Source organism: Phyllostomus discolor, chromosome 4 (assembly GCF_004126475.2).
Source record: "Phyllostomus discolor isolate MPI-MPIP mPhyDis1 chromosome 4, mPhyDis1.pri.v3, whole genome shotgun sequence".
NCBI lineage: Eukaryota > Metazoa > Chordata > Mammalia > Chiroptera > Phyllostomidae > Phyllostomus > Phyllostomus discolor.
In genome coordinates, this window is record NC_040906.2 from 26262103 (window position 1) to 26280192 (window position 18090).

At 38.6% G+C, this 18090-nt stretch overlaps 1 protein-coding gene across 3 annotated transcripts in view; it reads right to left on the reverse strand.

Annotated features, from left to right (window-relative positions):
- Window positions 1-8980: 8980 nt before the first annotated feature.
- Window positions 8981-18090, reverse strand: part of CD28 (CD28 molecule) — a 42096-nt gene continuing 32986 nt past the window's right edge. For 2 of the 3 annotated variants that reach the window (XM_028509865.2, XM_036023000.1), the window contains exons 2-4: window positions 17604-17966; window positions 17227-17351; window positions 8981-11661 (exon numbers count right to left, since the gene is read on the reverse strand). In XM_028509865.2, the coding sequence (XP_028365666.2) occupies window positions 11533-11661; window positions 17227-17351; window positions 17604-17966 (617 nt within the window). In that variant the 3' untranslated portion in view covers window positions 8981-11532. Of the gene's footprint in view, window positions 11662-11993; window positions 12264-17226; window positions 17352-17603; window positions 17967-18090 lie in introns of those variants that run through there. The other variant, XM_036022999.1, reaches the window with a different exon arrangement.

An 18090-nucleotide genomic window follows, 5' to 3' on the forward strand; every position in this document is an offset into this window, starting at 1 on the left:
CCATCAGACTGTCAGCTGATTTCTCAAAAGAGACCTTACAGGCAAGAAGAGGCCGGAAAGAAATATTCCAAGTCATGAAAGACAAGGACCTATATCCCAGATTGCTCTATCCAGCAAAGCTTTCATTTAGAATGGAAGGGAAGATAAAGTGCTTCCCAGTTAAGGTCAAGTTAAAGGAGTTCATCATCACCAAGCCCTTATTTTATGAAATGTTAAAGGGACGTATCTAAGAAAAAAAGATTTAAAAAACATATATAGTAAAAGGACAGCAAACTCACAATTATTAACAACCACACCTAAAGCAAAACCAAAAGAAACTAAGCAAACAACTAGAACAGGAACAGAACCACAGAAATGGAGATCACATGGAGGGTTAGCAACAGGGGAGTGGGAGGAGGAGGGCGGGGAAAAAGGTACAGAGAATAAGTGGCATAGATTGTAGGTTGAAAATAGACAGGGGGAGGGCAAGAATAGTATGAGAAATGTAGAAGCTAAAAAACTTATAAGTATGACACATGGACATGAATTAAAGGGGGAGATGTAGGTGGGAGAGGGTGTGCAGGGTGGAGGGGAATGAAGGGGGGAAATGGGACAATTGTAATAGCATAATCAATAAAATATATTTTAAAAATGCATAAAAACCAACAGTACAACTGAAAATGATAAGAAAATATGAATAGACAATTCACAGAAAAAGAGATACAAATTGTTCTTAACCATATAAAAAGATAGTGAATCTTATTAATTAAAGAATGAAATTCAAATTAACTCAATGATGAGATATCATTTTAAATTACCAAATTGACAAAGATCAAGTGTTGATCTTTGATCAAAGATCAAAGATCAAAGATCACTGTGTTATTGAGACTAAATAGGATAATGGGCTCTCTTGCACATGACTAATGGGAGTATACACCAGTATTACCTCTCTGCAAAGCAAATTGACAATATATCTAAAAATTCAAAATTCAAATAATCTTCCTCAGGGCAGTTCTACTCTACACAGCTTTGAAGCGATGTATATACAATACCATTCAGAGCAGTTTAGAGTGAGATCTTGAGTTCCAATCCACAATAATCTTTCACCTCTGAACATGATATACATATCACTTATTTAGAACTCAGTATATACTGCCTTTGTGACCAGTTTTTTCCCAACCCAAATTATACCTTTCTGAGGTCAGGACTATATCTTACATCTCTTCTTGTCCTTCTAAGTATCCAAGGCTCTATCGAAAACATTTTGCACTCAGTTTGTGTCCTTTTTACCAAACTCAAGTCTTCCTCTGAAAAATCCCAAAGCCTCCCTAAAATTTAATATGTCATCCTAGGAACCCCAAGGAAGATAAGTATTGCCTCAGGATTCACTGCCAAAAGCTAAGAAAGACTGAAAGGATGAGGGTCCTGGCCCCATGCACCTATTTTAGCCTTCTAATAAGATTTCATTACAAAAAAAATGGAGAGGATTCTACCATTTAGAAAAAATATTTTAAGCCACTGATCAAAATCACCAATGTAATATTTTAGTTTTAAATATTTAAACATATGTACATTTTGAAGTTTTAATTTAATTTTAATATATTACTTAAATATTTATTTTTTTATACCTACTAATAGTTATCTCTCTTATTGGCCCCTGGAGTTTATACTAGTATTAAGAAACACAGTGGGAGAAAGAGACCATTCAGCTAAAGATCTTGAAAGAATTTACTGGTGTGTGGTATCCTATACGGTAAGGAAATAAGTCAATGTTCCCATTTTTGACATATATTTTAATTCAAAATATGACAATAAATTCCCCAGGCTCCTCCCAGGAAGTGTTCCTTCTCATTAATTCATATAATGGAAGAGAAGGAGGAAGACCTGATAATCTCTAGTGGAGGCCTTGTATCTTCTGCTATTCTGTAATCTATAACACCCTCAAAAGGCAATGTGTTCAAAGAGGCAAGCTGCCCAAATTTTATGTGTCAACCCACTGGCGTGGGCATGGAAATAGCATTTAGTTATTGACAGTTATCAGAGACTAATAATTGAGCATGTCTATAGGACAAGATAGTAGTATTGAGAGTTTTCAGAGACTAATAATTGAGTATGTCAATAGGACAAAATACTGAGTCATGTTCTTTGTATCCCTAAGTAATATAATCTATGAATATTAATGTACATCAATAAACATGAAGGATTTAACAGCTGGAATACTTTAAGCTTCATGCAATTAAAAAATCTTAAGTAATAAATCTATTTATTGTCTCATAGGACAAGAAGTTGAAGAAAACACCTTCAGTACTTGTTCAATCTATAGCTCAACAATGTCAGGAAGACCCAGGTTACTTCCCTCTTTCTGCTCTGCCTACCTCAGCATGTTTATCTCAGGCTAACTCTTCTCTTGATACTAAAATGGTTGAGGCAGAAAAAAGACTATTTATTTCCACAGATTTCTTTTTAAGAGGAAGGAGAAACCTTCCCAGAGGCCCTCTCAGAATACACTGTTATGGCTAATGGTCAGAATTTTGTCATTTGTCCATGTCTAAAACGATGACTGATGTTAAGGGTAGGACCACTATTCTGGTTTAAATTAATCATTATCCACTTCCTGGCATGTCCCAGAAGCACATGGAGCATAGATACCAGAACACATTAGAATTCCGTTTGTTGCCAAGAAAGGATAAATAGTTTTTGCTTCTGAATATCTGAATAATATTTTAAAATGTGTATTCATAAGATACATTTAACAATTTAAGAAATGATAAGTCTTTCTCCATAGTCCTCAATACTCCCATCTTTTCTAGTACCTAACTCATCTAATCTGTGAGAGGCCAAAACAGCTTGCAGATAGTCAAATGAAAGACAGTCATTAATTCATCCACCCATTTATTCATTCGGTTCAGATTTTCTAAGCAACTATCATATTCAAGGTAAGGTTTACTATGGAGGATTCCATAATGTAAAGTTTATGTCATCAAGAGGTTTATTATTTGGAAAATACCAAACTTAGAAAATGATGTAATAGTTTCTCATTCTATCATGTAAAGATGCTTTCCAAATTAAAGCCATAAGTCATACAAAATTTTCAAGATTCCTAACCTAAACTTACAAGCAAAATTCATTATTTTCTTACAAGAAAGTGCTAAATAAAACTTTAATAAATTATTAAATGTATTGATACTAAATTTGTTATAGAAAATTTTAGATTAATTCAAATAATTCTGGTTGACAAATATCAAACATAAATATATTTATCTGTAACACTCAGGCATGTGATAATGGGAAAAAACAATGGCATTTATTTTAGAAAATTTATTCTGGGATAGTTCTAATTAGGAGTATGACAACTATTATAGGAATTAGACTTGAGGGCATTTAGTCTACCCTCTCAAGTACTGATAACTAGGAAACAAGAGTAGGCTCTACCATTAACTGACAAGTTCCAGGGACATCTCAAGAACTAACTCAAAACCCAGTATTCTTCAGGTCACAAAACCTGTTTTTCCTCTGAGATCCAAACCAGGTAGTTTCTTCTCACATTACTCCTAAAGGACAAACCCACCAGAGGTTTGTCAGGAAAAAAAATGACAAACTGAATTAAAGTACAAAGAATTGAGGGATTGAGGGGAAGAAATAACTAAAGAAGAGACCCCATAAAAGACATTTTTATGGTATTAAGAACCTTTCCATTTTTTTGGTTTTATTTTAACCTTTGTCTAATCTAAATAATTCCTGTTTTGAGAATGGTGATCTAATTTATTCTATAAAGAACCCAGTAACCAAGTGGCAAAAAGACAAGTATTTGTCAGGGCCTCAACAGCCAACACGTTGGACATTACAGGAAGGTGCCCTTTCCAGGGGGCATAGCTCTTGCAGGTACATAGCTTAATAAGGGAACCTTGACTGGATTTCAGCCTCCTCTATCCCTTTGGCTAGGAGTCTGTGTGCAGGGTATGCCACGTGTAAATGTACACAGTGCCCTTGAATGCTAAAAATTAAACATCTTGGAATTCCTGAGGCTGTTTGCCCAAGAACTTGAATGCCATGTACAAAGTCAGGATCATCCATGCTGCCAGAATCTTTTTTCGTTCCTAACACGCAAGATGTTGGCACAATAATATTAATCATCTGACCTTTTAGAGGTAATTTCCTGACTTTAGCTGGGCAGATCAAGCTAAGTGCTACATTTGGCCCTATTTTTAAATTACCCAGATGGTGTAAATGGGTGTGTAGCTCAGGGTGCCCACATACACTGGGCAGCTTCCAGGGACTATTTGTACCTTGGGTGTGACCGGCAGCTATGGACAGGGGTGGAAAACGGGGGTGAAGGAATGGTAAGTGTCATCTCAGTGCCTTTCTTATATGAGTAAAACTGATTTCATCAGTCACCTGTGAAATGCTGAACCTTGGTTTAAATTGGGGTGAGAGGGGTTCACTCTTGGTCACCCATAAAGGAGCAGCCAAGTACAGGTTGAAGGAGTGTGACAGACAGAAACAGGGAGGCCAATTCTGAGATAGCTGTTCCCCATCTCTGCTGCACCAGCCTCAAGGTGGGTTTGAATATTCTATGTGGGGAAGGCTTTGCAGGGAAAGAGAGGCCATTTTTTGTCCTCTGCCTGCTGTGACTTGAAATGTACTTTGTTTCCTTAGAGATTAAAAGTACTTGATGCCTACGAAAGAGAAGAAAGGGCCAACAGGATTTAAGAGACGAGTAACCTTAATTCCCCAGATCTTTAGGCTTTCAGTAACAAGGTTCAGGGGACACTATTATCTTGAATCAGCTTCTTTTCCTCTTTTCTTACAATTTCCTGTTTTTTCCTGCTTAAAATAACTTTCTCCCAGATGAAGTTTCTTCTTTCTTCTTCATTAATCCATGTCTTTCTTTCAAACAGATACTTAACATTTACCACCCCCACTAAGTCTCTCTACAACAACCAAACTGATCCCTTCAAGCCTTAATAATGTAGATGACAGCTAGAACTCAAAAACACGCTTACAGCTAAAATCGTGGTTTGGGGCTTAAGTTAGGAGTCAGCACTCTGCAGCTTGCAGGCCAAATCCAGCCCACGACCTGCTTTTGAACAGCCCATGAGCTAAGAATGGATTTTGCATGTGTAAATGGTCAGAAAAAAATCAAAAGGATATTAATGTTGGATGACGTGAAAATTGCACCCACAAGTCATGGCTCATTGGAACACAGACATGTTCATTTGTTCACATACCTCTGGCTGCTTTTACACTGCAATGGCGGAGTTGTGCAGCTGCAAGAGACTGAACGGTCACAAAGCGTACAATGTTTACTATCTGGCCCTTTTTAAAAGACAAACAAACCCAAAAAAGAAAAAAAACTTGTCAGTTCCTAATCTAAGACATTAAATGAGTTAGAGATATTAAATAAGAACATCTCAAAGAAATAAAATTCAGGCAAACAAGACAAAGGCTATCAAACAGCCACATTAAGGTCTGAGCCTATAATTAAGACTAAGTGGTTACCCTGAGAAGCGGGGTGTTAAGTAAAAGGGGGTGGGGGAACATATAAAGTCTATACTCTACACTTGGTAGGTGTGCAGATGATAATGTTCTTGTTGCTTACCACCACAATTCCAGTACCTGGCCCATTTCTTAGAGCTGGGCAGTTTCTCATTTAAATAGTTATTAAATGAATGAGGAGGAAGGGAGGAGAAAGAAATATAAAACAACTGAAACAAAAGTTGCACAGAGTTGGGAGTGTACAAGAGTCCCCAGAAACTACCTCAGATTTATCTACCCTTGTTTAAATGCCACAGGTTCCCAAAAGTTAGCAAAAATTCACACTTTGGAAGCTAACATAGCAAATGCTAACTGTGCACCCAGGAGAATAAAGAAATGACTAAATAACTATGGTAACTGCCATAATGCCCATTCAAGACCATCTTTTCCACCCTCTTTCTCAGCCACCAAACACTTATATATTTAGTTCAGAGAGTAAATTCAGACTTGGAGATTAGCGAGGGGAAGGAAATCAAATATAAAGCTCATGAAACAAAGAGCACCACTTGTCACTGCTGATCTTTGATTAACTGGCTCTTCTTTCCGAAACAGGGCCTCTTTTTCTTTCTCTCTCTCATTTGCTTGCAGGTGACACCCACACATATCCTTCGGTGTTGGCAGAGATGCTCACTCAGATAACAACTGGAGTTCATGCTGCACATTTTCATCTTCGTGTGTCATCATCACCATGTAAAACCACAACTATAGGAAAACAAAGCTGTTTGCTGCTCTTCTGTCTCAACTGACATTTCCACCCAGCTCTCACAACTTGTTCTTTGGAGCCAGAGGAGTGTTTAAATCTGTCATTGAGATAGCTCTGCTAGATGGAGTACAAGTAGAATCCAATCCACCCCTACTCTAAGATAAATTCACCTTTCTGTGACTTTTTGTTCTCTCAAACTCCCAGCACCCCAAAATCTTTCACAGAGTTGAAACAGGTGACTAGAATAAGGAACAAGTCTTGAGAAGCACGCATCCTAGCCTTAGAGTGGCCTCAATAATGAGGTCAGCTTGGAAAAGGTGAAATATTCTTGGGTCACTCATATTTTATCCCAAGTATTTTTCAAGTGAAGAGCCCAATGTCCACACCTTCAGATGAATGAAAGACAAACTGAGAAATTGTCCCACATTCTGCTCTGGACAGTGGTGAGTGCTCAGAGCCCATGAATCTTTGAAGGGAAAACACCAATTCCTTTGGGATACCAAATCAGAGAAAGTTGAGAGGTCCACCCACTCAGATTCATTCCTGAAGAACCAAACTTCTGAGCACAGTTGAAAAGTCAAGAGTTATGCAGTGCCTCTCAGTTTTGGTGACACAGATAAGTTACCAAAGTCTGGTATGGTTCCAAGACCATCCCATTTGCTGCTGCTTAGTATAGTGGTCAGGCCACCATTATGATGAATCTGGAAGTGTCTTTGATTTTTCTCACTCATCTATTATCTCTTTTCCACACAAGATGAGAGAGGAGAAAGGGCACTGCTTTAAAAGCGAGCAATCTGTTTTATCAGGCTGGAGAAAGAAAAAAGTTAATTCAGGGCAATTAACTTTTGCCCTGCAGGGCAGAAAAGTTAATGCAGGCAATTACATATTTACATAGTTACGTAGCTAGAACATAGTAGCAGGTCTGTTAGGTAAAGTCATGAAGTTTGCATTTATTTCATGTTGAACTTGACTTTCAAGGAACTAGAACCTTTTTACAGTAGTTTGCATTATTTTTATTAGCCCAATCAAAGAGTGCTTATTGAGCAGATTCATTTAATGGCTGATTTTTACCAAGGTTTCCCTTTTCAATTGATTAGGTCTGTCCTATTGAGCTCATAAGTGATTAGCTGAATTCAGTCTTTCTTGGAGTAGGAAACCTATAGGTTCATCTTTTTCAAGCCTTAATTACCTTTATTAAGTTTAATGAGCTCCATTTCAACAACAAAAAGAGAATAAGTGTGGAGATGAACTCATTGCACATGCATTTGACTTTAGGCCATCCTGAAAGCACAATTTTCAGTGAAGTAAAGAGAAGATGCTACGTGAGTTATCAGACCAGCCCTTGTGTCTATGGTTCAGGGGCCTTCCCCAACCCACAAGATGATAGCTGTGTGTGTGTGTGTGTGTGTGTGTGTGTGTGTGATGATTAATATGTCTGATTTGAATTTTTCAACTTGTTCCAAGTACCACAATTTTGTTTGTTGTTTTTCTTTTATTTTAAATTATTGCAAGCCATTAGAGTATTCAGTTATGAGATGAGCATGACAGGTGAAGAAGCTAAAATTGTCTGTCCCCAGCTTTCCCATCTTTGAGCTCTTTTTGAATCACAGCCAGACAAGGCATTTTATAGCACCTCATAAAATTTGCTGAGACAAAATCACTCCACACAAAAAAGCAGCAGCTTGGTAGTAGAATGGGATTTTAACTACAAAGGCAACATTTTCAGAAGTCTTAGACTAACAGCATGTTTAAAATATTGTCAATACTCCATTAAGAGAGGATTTGGGCTTCATTTGGAAATTGACTTAACTCTTGACTGTGGCTTATTTAGCATGACTTTTAAGATGATTTTTTCTAACAGTATTGATTTTCCTCACTGCACAAAAATTTCTAAAATATAAATTAGTTTATATCCATCAAGTTTTCTTTTAACAGGTTTAACTGTATACCTTTTTGCCTCCTGTTTCACTAAAAAATGAACTTCTGAACTTTTTAATGGGAAAGTTAGAAAAGAGAACTGGCTCTCTCCTTCTCAGAATGTGATTAGTACATTTAAACTCACTGTTAATTCATTAGGGCATGTGAGATTCACTCAGTCAATAAATATTTACTTCATGCCAGGCACTGTTCTAGGCACCGGGGACATGGCAATAAACAAAGCAAAGCTCTGTCCCTCATGGAACTTACATTCTGGTTTGAGGAAACAAACAGTAAATAAGTAAGTAAAAAGTCTAGTGTAAGAGGTGGTGAAATGCTATGGGGGGGGGAGCAAAGAAAGCAGATAGAGTTTGGGGGAATTTAACTAGGATAGAAAGCGACTGCTTGAGCTGGGACCTGAAGGAAATGAGGGAACAAGCCAGGAGATATGTGGAGAAGAATATTCTAGAAAATATATATATGTAAAAGCCCTGAAACAGGAACATGCCTGTGATGTGGAGGAGGAATCTGTCAGAAAGAAGGCACATGCCGATGAGAGAGGGATTCACGTCACACGGAAGGTACAGGGAAGCCCCACTTGACATCTCGGGGATGTAACCATTGTTCTGATGAGAAGTTTTGACTAAAGCCAATCTAGAAGTGTACCTTGCTTGAAATGAAAATATTTGAAAGTCTGGATTTTTAAAAAGGTTAAAATTGGACATTTATGAGAAGTATTTATCCATTTTTTAAAAAAAAACATAGCATTTTCTCAAGTTAGGTTGTTAAAAGTAAAACTTATCTGCTCTGAAAGACCATATTAAAGCACAAATTTAAAAACAGGCACATGGTAGTTCAGTGGTTTTATCACTAAATACAGAACATAATGTGCACTTCGTCTCTGTAAATTGGCATGCTCAGCCCAAAATAAGCAAGCTCACAATAAAAACTTATAGAAACACTAAATATAAAACTCTTAGAATAAAAGCAGCAATTGTTTTCTTCATAATTATCATACCTGAAACTGTAAAAGCATGGCTCCAACCACAGTTTTAAACCATTTCTTGGCTCATACTAATAGTGAAAAAGGACTTCCCTATTAACATTTCTACTTTGGTTCTGTTCAAAGTGAGTAAGAAAAATCTAACGTGTGATTCATCTTTAGTAAACCTGTTTTTCCCATCAGAAAATAAAACCAGTTATTACCAAAGATCAAATCTTTCCATTTTTATTTTATATTTATTTACTTTTTGCCATTGCCCTTTCTACAAACTCGATAGTTCTATAATTTTCAAATCCAATCTGATAACTTGGATTAAAGAAGTCTGCATGCCAAGAGCCTGGCAAAGTGGCAAATGTGCCACCTTAAATCCACCTGTTCTTTGTAACTCAAACGCTGCCAGGTTTGGCCATCTTTAGACCAATTAAATTTCTGGAATAGAAAACCACTTAAAAATCAACCAAAATACAATATTTTCTGTCTAGAGTGATAATATTCATAGCCCTCCCCACAGTACAAAAAAAATTAAAGAAGACCTCTTTATATACATAAAAGTGGGAGGTGAGATGCTGCACATTTCAGTATAAGCTAAAATAATCTGAAACAGGAAAATGGTGGCAGTTAAGAGGCTCTCAAATTTCATAGCACCTCATCCCTGGGTGGTGGGTTTAAATTTGTGTTGCAATATGCTCTCCCTTCTCAGGTCATTGCCCAGTTTAATTGTCATGCATAATTTACCTAAATGGCAATAATAATAATACGTAACATTACATGTCAGTCATGGTACTAGGTGCCAGAGACAAGTAGAAAAAAAAAAAAGATGAACTAAGGCCATGTCCTCAAGAAGATTACAATATGGGGACAGACATTTGTGATCATTATCTTTATTTTGTAGTTGAAGAGAACCAGAGTCTTAGAAAGACAGTGACTTGCCTGAGACCAGCTGGCAAAGGGACATGAACTGGGCCTATTTGCCTCTCAAACCTAGACTCCTCTCACATCTGAATGAATTCAAGCACTGAACCATTGTAAAGGCTGCAGTAGATCCATTCTTCAAGGTCTCCAGGCATACTCCAGTTGACCCAAACTGGAGGTAGAAAAATGTCTGTGGTCATTCCAGGGTCAGGCCTTACAGGGTATCTTGAGAACTTTGATGCTGTCTCAAAAGACTCATCCCAAAATACTTTCCACGTCGATGGACCTCCAGGGCAAAATGGCACCTGCAGCCGAAAAGTTCTGGAGCTCTGAGCCCTAAAGCACATAAAGTCCCTCTACAGAAGCTTTCACCAAGGCTCCTTCTGCCTGCCATCTTCTGGAAAACTTCGAGCGGCCAGCCCCTCAGCACGTGACAAGAATTGAGTCATTCCTTCTATTCTTTCTCCTTCAGAAGTTTCTTGGGACTCATCCCCCACACCGTAATGAACACTAAGATCCCTTTTTCACAGTATCAGCAGTTCTCCTATAGATGTGCACTCAGCATTCCACTTCAGAGCTCCACACAGACAATAAAGAGACGAGCTGTGCAAACCTGAAATATATGGAGCAGAAAAGCCCCCTACAGGAGTTGACTGGAATGTGCTGCTAAACAAATTACCCTTCATAGTATTTAAATAGTTTTGACATCAGGCGGTCTTATTTCCAAGCATATTCTTCCTCGGTGTGGAAAGACTACTTTATTTTTTTAATCATACTGTGAAGACTACATTGAATTTCCATCACAGGGAGTAAGGAAGGCAAGTCCGTTTGCTTTTACATTGCTTTGAAGGTATTCCATTGGTCAAAATGACTAAATATGACCAGAATTCATCAAAGATAATATCTATATCTTTCTAAACTAAAAGGAAAATATTAAATAGGAACTCAGTGGCTCATTTCATAATTGAGAAACAGTGTTTTCATGACTTTAAAAATGTTTAATTCTCTCTACCTTTCAGCCCCCACTCTAAATGACCCCCCTCAATCCCTACTTAACCACAGGAAATGATTTTCTAACCTTTCCTCTCCATCTAAAAAGTCCTTCATTATCACATTTCACTTGACGGCCATGTGCAGGGGCTCAGAAAGGAGTAAAATTGTAAGCAGATTTTAAGGCTAACAGAAATCACTCACTTTTTATTTTCTACTCTAATCTCTCAGTCAAGTCAATAAATACACAGTAAGTTTGAATTGTGGTCATGACACTACAAGATTTAGGCTGCCATAGTAATATTCTTTAACTTCATTTCAGAGTCTCAAAATAATGTTCTTTGGTCTAGCTGGTCAAGAAAAATTGTTGTTAGTGGCCTAACAGGGGCCTGAGATGGCCGGCTGAAGACGAGGCAGTCCTTTCCTATCCAGAGCAGTGGTGTTGAGCAGGTGAAGAGGTGTCAGCCGGCTGGCATCTGGATAGGCGTCCGTGTCAGGAGCGGTAGGCTGCAAAGTCTCGTGCTGGGGCATAGGGGTGGTAGTGTCTGCGGGTGGGCCCCGGCCTCCGTGGGGTCATGTTCATGTAGTCACTCTGAAGGATCCTGTTCCTCTTATTCTTCATCTGCAGAAAAGAGAAATGTCACTGTGAAGGGGCCAAGGACATGCAGGGAGATGTCATGGGAGGAGTTCTAAGACTTTGGGGGCAACTTTTCCACCTGTGGACTGTCAAGGGAAGCTGAACACCAGAATTCATGAAGCGCCTTGGACTTGAATCATGACTTATCGAACCTAACTACTGTGGACTCTTCTAAATCAACTTGAAAAATCTGAATCAAAGAAAGTATTTTGGAAAAATGTACCCTTGATACTCTCCACACAGTCATTTAACCTGAATTTCAAAAGTATATCTAATTAACATATCTGCTGTTGATAAGTAAATACTCTTGAAGGCCCTTCCTCATCTGCAAAGGTTAAGCATACCCACTGTAATCTTCTTACATTAGCCATTTGTTTAACAAGCTGTTTTTCTATAACCAAAGAGGACCTTCAGCCCCTCAGAGTCTGGAGTAATCATAAATTCAAAGCAGTGCATTCCAAATTAATGGGAAGATAGTTCTAGGCAACTAGTTACATTCCTATTCCTTCATATGTATTTACATTTCCATAAAGACAATAGAGTTCCTCGTCTTTATTCCTCAGGTTCAGCTCCCTCTGGATGAATTTCTGCCAGGGGTGAGGAAAGTAGGACAATGCTTAACCTGCAGCAAGAATTACACCTCCTTGAAACTTAGCAAAGTTTTGATTAAGGAACTTCTTCTCCAGATCAATGTGATGGTAAAATGTATGCATTTGACAAAAGGCCCATAAAATTTTTTTAAATAGAAAGCCATCCAGATTTTTGGATTTAGAAATCTTTATTATGGAAAAAAAATGCCTATTTCCTGGAACATAGGCCTGATGCATAAGTAGATACACAGCACACGAATGATATGAACTCTTGCATAAATTAGCAAGCAAATGACTTCAGCCTGGCCTTATTTCCATGCACATCTACCTCAGCACTTCACTCTTCCTTGTCAAAGAGGCATAAGAGTTAAGAAAGGTTGGAAAAACACTGGCCTTCACATTACTAAAAATGACTAACATGTCTTCAATCCTCATCTTCTTGAACTCTCAGCAGCATTCTTTATTATTGATCATTCTCTCCCTTTTGAAACACCCTTCCACTTTGCCTTCTATGAGATGGCATCATCCAGATTTTCATCCTGCCTCTCTGATCACTCTTTCCTGCGTCCTTTGAAAGCTCATCCTTCTCTAAACTAGCCATTCAATATTAGACTGTCCCATTGTTTTGTCGTAGCCCTTTCCCTCTACTCACTCCATCCTCACTCTCCCTAGGCAAGCTCATCAACATTCACAGCTTCAATTATCACCTATTTACCCAAATTTATATCTCTGGACTAGGCTTCAATGTCATTTTGAACTCAACATATCCAAAACAAAACTCAAGATCTTGCCCTAAAATCTGGTCCTCTCCCAGTGTTTCTCATCTCTGTGAGAGACACTACATATATGAAGTTGCCCCAGCCAGACCTCCTAAACCTCATTCTTGCCACCTCTGGCTCATTATTCCCTGTCCTAGGGGACATTTGACAATATCTGGTGACATTTTGGGTTGTCATACCTGGGAGGAATGCTACTGGCATCTAGTGGATAGAGGCCAGAGATGTTGCTAAATATTGTATGTTGCACAGGGCAGGCCCCATCAACAAAGAATCATCCAGCCTAGTATGTCAATAGTGCCAAGACTGAGAAATCCTAATCTAGAGTCTGGCCATGAAAAAACCATAGAATGAAAGGAAGCAACGGATACAAAATGTATCATCAAATCAGCATGAGTATTGTTAGACTACTTGACTCCTCCTTCTTGGTCATACCCAAAGGTCATTCATTATTTGAGCCTGGTGACTAGAAGGACAGCATTTTACCCATAGACATAAGGCAAGACAGCAGGAGAATTGTGTTTGACAGAAATTATAAATTCTGCTTTAGTCACCTGTGACTTGAGATGATAGATGGGTTATCTAGCTGGAACTAAGAAGAAAATAGCATTAAATGCACATAATTGGGGGATTCATTCAGAAAGAGGTAATCATGGAAACAAATGCATGAAGGAAGTTGCTCTTCAAATGTCTTGATTCTATGTCCGTTCTATAAATCAAGGACAGGAGTTCCCTTGGACAGGGAAAAGGATGTGGAAATATCTGTCCCCAACTCAATGTGGAAGGCTACTGATGATACCCTGGTGATCATTTTAGTATTTATTCTTACCTTGAGGACTCCTCTTGCCAGATTCCCATGTAATAGTCTTTGTCTCCAAATACCCAAATAAAACTATACCTGTTAGAGAGTGCCCCAAAATGAAGATGTCTTGGTTCTGGGTTCTCCAGGTTGCACACAAAGACTATGAAAGATCTACTGCAACCAACTCCCATGCTTACCCTCACACTGTTATTGAATGGTGGATTTAATCATCACCACCCAAACTCTAAACACAACAGTAGAATGGAAATGACACACGCATGACTGTGAAAACTACTCAGAACCCACAGTGTCCATGTGCACTTAGCATATGTACATGTGTTTGCAGACTACTTACTCCATGTGTCTGTGTAACTGGGTCATCTACTCTGCCCCTTGACCATTCAGTGTCTGCTAAAGCTGTATGATTTTAGGGCCCACCACCCTTGCTCTTCCCTTCACCGTAGCCTTTACCCACTTGTTTCCTGGGAGCAGCAGCAAGCCCCAAGGTTTATACAAGGTAATTCAGTGAATGGAGGATTGAGTGAGAGTAGCAGGTGCTGGTCTGTGGCAGCCTGGCCTAGGGGAGCTCTTTATTTATTCAAATGTCAGCAATAGGTCAAGAACTGAGATAGAATCTGCAGCTGCTCCCAGAAACCCACTAGTGCCTACAGTAGCACGTCACAAGCCCTCAGGGAGTTCCGGAAAACAGCAACTTGCACTAAGGCACAGTGCAGACCAGCCAAAAATAGGATCCTAAAAAAGTACCCAGGAAAAGGCTAAACTTTAGGGATCCTTAATGGCCTGACTGAGTTCAGCCAGGAGCTAGTTGCTTAAACAGTAACAGCAGTAAGAAAAGATGAGCCCGGGGGGGAAAGCTGTATTAGTCTATGAAATTTATTTATTTATTTATTTCCCACCCTTTTGGTCAAAGAATACAAAGACCTAGCTAGGTCTGAGATGCAAATAAAGGGTAGTTAGCAGGCAACCAAATTGACTACAAGAGGCCACAAATATTAGATATACTGAGCATTGGAACTTCCCAGTTTATAGGGATCCTGTGAGACAAAATAAGACCAAAATAAGCTTTCTCAAGACAAAGCAAGATGATCCTCACTGGGAATTAGTAATGCTGCCAAAGAAAAACCCATAATGTCTACATTGTTTCTGAGTTGAAAGTGAACTGTTAAAACTCCTTGAAAATGAGAAGCTACTTTTGTCCTTTTGGTTGATTTGAGTCACTTAGCAAGTTAGTGCCTGATTATAGTAACTGACATTTTAATGCATATTTACAACAAGTTTTAAATGATAATTAGTACCCTCTGGCCACTAAAGGTTAAAGCAGCTCCCAAAACTACTTCCTAGGTCAACTGATCTAGCTCAGCATATCACAAAGGAGCACCTGTCCTGGAAGAAAACCCAAAAGCCACTGCACCTGGCTTTTAAATTAAGAAGTTGAGATTCCACCCTGGCTGGCGTAGCTCAGTGGAATGAGCGCGGGCTGCAAACCAAAGCATTGCAGGTTCAATTCCCAGTCAGGGCACATGCTTGGGTTGCAGGCCACAGCCCCCAGCAACTGCACATTGATGTTTCTCTCTCTCCCTCTCTCTTTCCCCCTCCCTTCCCTCTCTAAAAATAAATAAATAAAATCTTTTAAAAAATGTAAGTACAAAAAAAAAGAAGTTGAGATTCCTGGTGGGATCAGGAAAAAAAAAACAAGAATTAAGAGCCCAAATTCTAAAATCATTAGCAAACACCACAGTTGTTCAAAGCTGGAAGGGGCTTTGGATGAAGAACACAAGATCCACAAAGATAAAGGGACTCAGCTAACATCAGAGAAAAAACCTGGGCAATATTTCACTGCATAAAAAGCCCCCATCAGGCTTGGGCAACTTGAAGAAGGCAAGGCAGGCAAATTCTCAAGATGATATCTAGTATAAAGGATTTCCAGGAACAAGGAGCTACTTCGTTCCCTGCCTTGCAGAAGCCAGAGATTAGGCAACAGGCAGCATAACCAATGTCCCGAATATGCCAGTGGTCTTCTGAAATGGGAGAAGTACGTGGGGAACAACTGAGGGGCAAACTCTGGCAACAGGCCAACAAGAGATGAAGGGCACCCCAGGTTGTATCTACCATTGGTATGACTGTAAACCCATGGCTGCCGAACCCCTCCCATCACCGAACCTGTAGTAAATAGGGTGGCTTCACGTGACATGGCTTCCAGAAACATCTAACCCATGTATGTAAATGTATGGATTATACCTTGAAGGTGGATATTATACTTCGGGCATGTTCATTTAAGTCTTTAGTTTTTGACCTCTATGGAAGTTGTTAATTTAAGCATTCATCAAGCATTAAATGTACTTAATACTAGATAGATGGTGAGTATAAATAGTTCTTTATCCATTAGGAGGGTACATTTCTTGTTGAAGGAATCACTGAGACATACATCTAAGTTTTAGAAAAAAATTCAAAGACAAAATGGAATCAACACATGAGGTATTCTATATCCTAAAGCTTATTAAGAACAGGAAAGATCCTTATAAAGAGGTGCCTTCTTAACAGTAGATATGGTCATCAAGAGGTCCTCAAACCTCAGCAAAAAATTCAACATTGAAGAAGTTAATATATATATATATATATATGTGTGTGTGTGTATATATATATGTGTGTGTGTATATGTGTATATATACACCAAGTATATATGGTATATATATATATATATATATATATATATATATATATATACACCAAGTTTATTGCATGAACATTTGCAAAAGTCAGTAAACCCCAATTCAGTGATGAGAGCTCAGAAAAGTCTAATTCTCATTACAGTTTCATAATGACAGCACCATACTTGGTCTCACAGACTTCAACTGCTTCTAAGGAGATAAAAATATGACTCAGATAAACAGACCTAGTTTTTTTGCTAGGTTTGAATGCATAATTTCAGTAGCTAAATTTCTCATGATTTTTGACCCTGAACCAAAGTTGTTCATTGATTTCAGTTGTCTAGATTCCCAAGCTGCTTAGATTTTTATACATATGTATATACTAAAACTATTTTATATGTCATAATGATATTGCAAATGGGGATAAAAAAGTAACTGCCCCGATTACCCCCACCCTAATTTAACCAATTGTCTTCTTATTCTGTCTTGCCACCTAACCAGTGCCTTCTGGGAAATGGAATGCCCATCACATTTTTATCTCAGATTAGGTTGGATAGGCTAAAAGACAACCTACTTAAACCTAGCAGAGAAAAAGAAAATAATAAAAATCACATGTTAAACAGAAAAATAAACAATATAGGCAAAGTTCTTAAATATAATCAGATTGCATGTGCAGTAGAAAAGTTGCGTAGAAGCAGTGCTGCTTGTCTTACCCAGCAAGTAAAAAGAGCCACTGTTACTAGCAAGCTATACAAAGCCAAGATTCCATCAACCACCACCAGTGCCCAAAATGGCTTAGAAGACTCAGGAGTTTGGTGAGCTGGACAAAGCCGATTGTCTGAAAAACAGAATAGAGTGGATTAAATGATATGGGAATGGCACTTGAGTAGATTTCCTTCCTTCTAAACTTTACGGAAGAATGTGAAAGGAACCAAAATATGCAAAATATCACTAGCTTAGAATGCATAGAATTCCTCTTTGATCTGTGCTCTTTGGGATTTATCCAATCCCACCTCTCATCGTGACGGAGTTTTCAAGGCTACAGCTGAAAACCATTGCTTTAGGGTGGTACACTGGAGTTGCTTATTACCTTTCACATGGATAATGGTCCCGTTGCTCTTCTCATTGTCTATGTAAGGAGGCGGATACATGACTTCTATTTTGCAGAAGTAAATATCTGTTTGGTTAACAAACAAATTCCAGAGGTAGAATGTCACTGTTTCATTGCCCAATTTCCCATCGCAGTTGAATCCTGTTTTTGACTGAAACTGAAACTGCAGCTGATGGGAGTAATTTCCACTCACAACACAAACTTCCACAGCACTATCGGCTCCCTTATAAAGGGATGCCCGGAACTCCTTCGAAAAGAGGTTGTAGGTGTATTTGCAGCTGAGGTTGACGGCGTTGTTGTTCACCACAAGCATGGGCGACTGCTTCACCAAAATCTTGTTTTCTGGAGAAGGAAAAACCATTGCTTAGAACAAGAGTATAAAGACTTTTTTTTTCTGAAATCAAAATATAGCAATTAAAAAAACAGATCTCCAGTAAAGGCTTTTTCTTGGCAGATGAAGATGCAG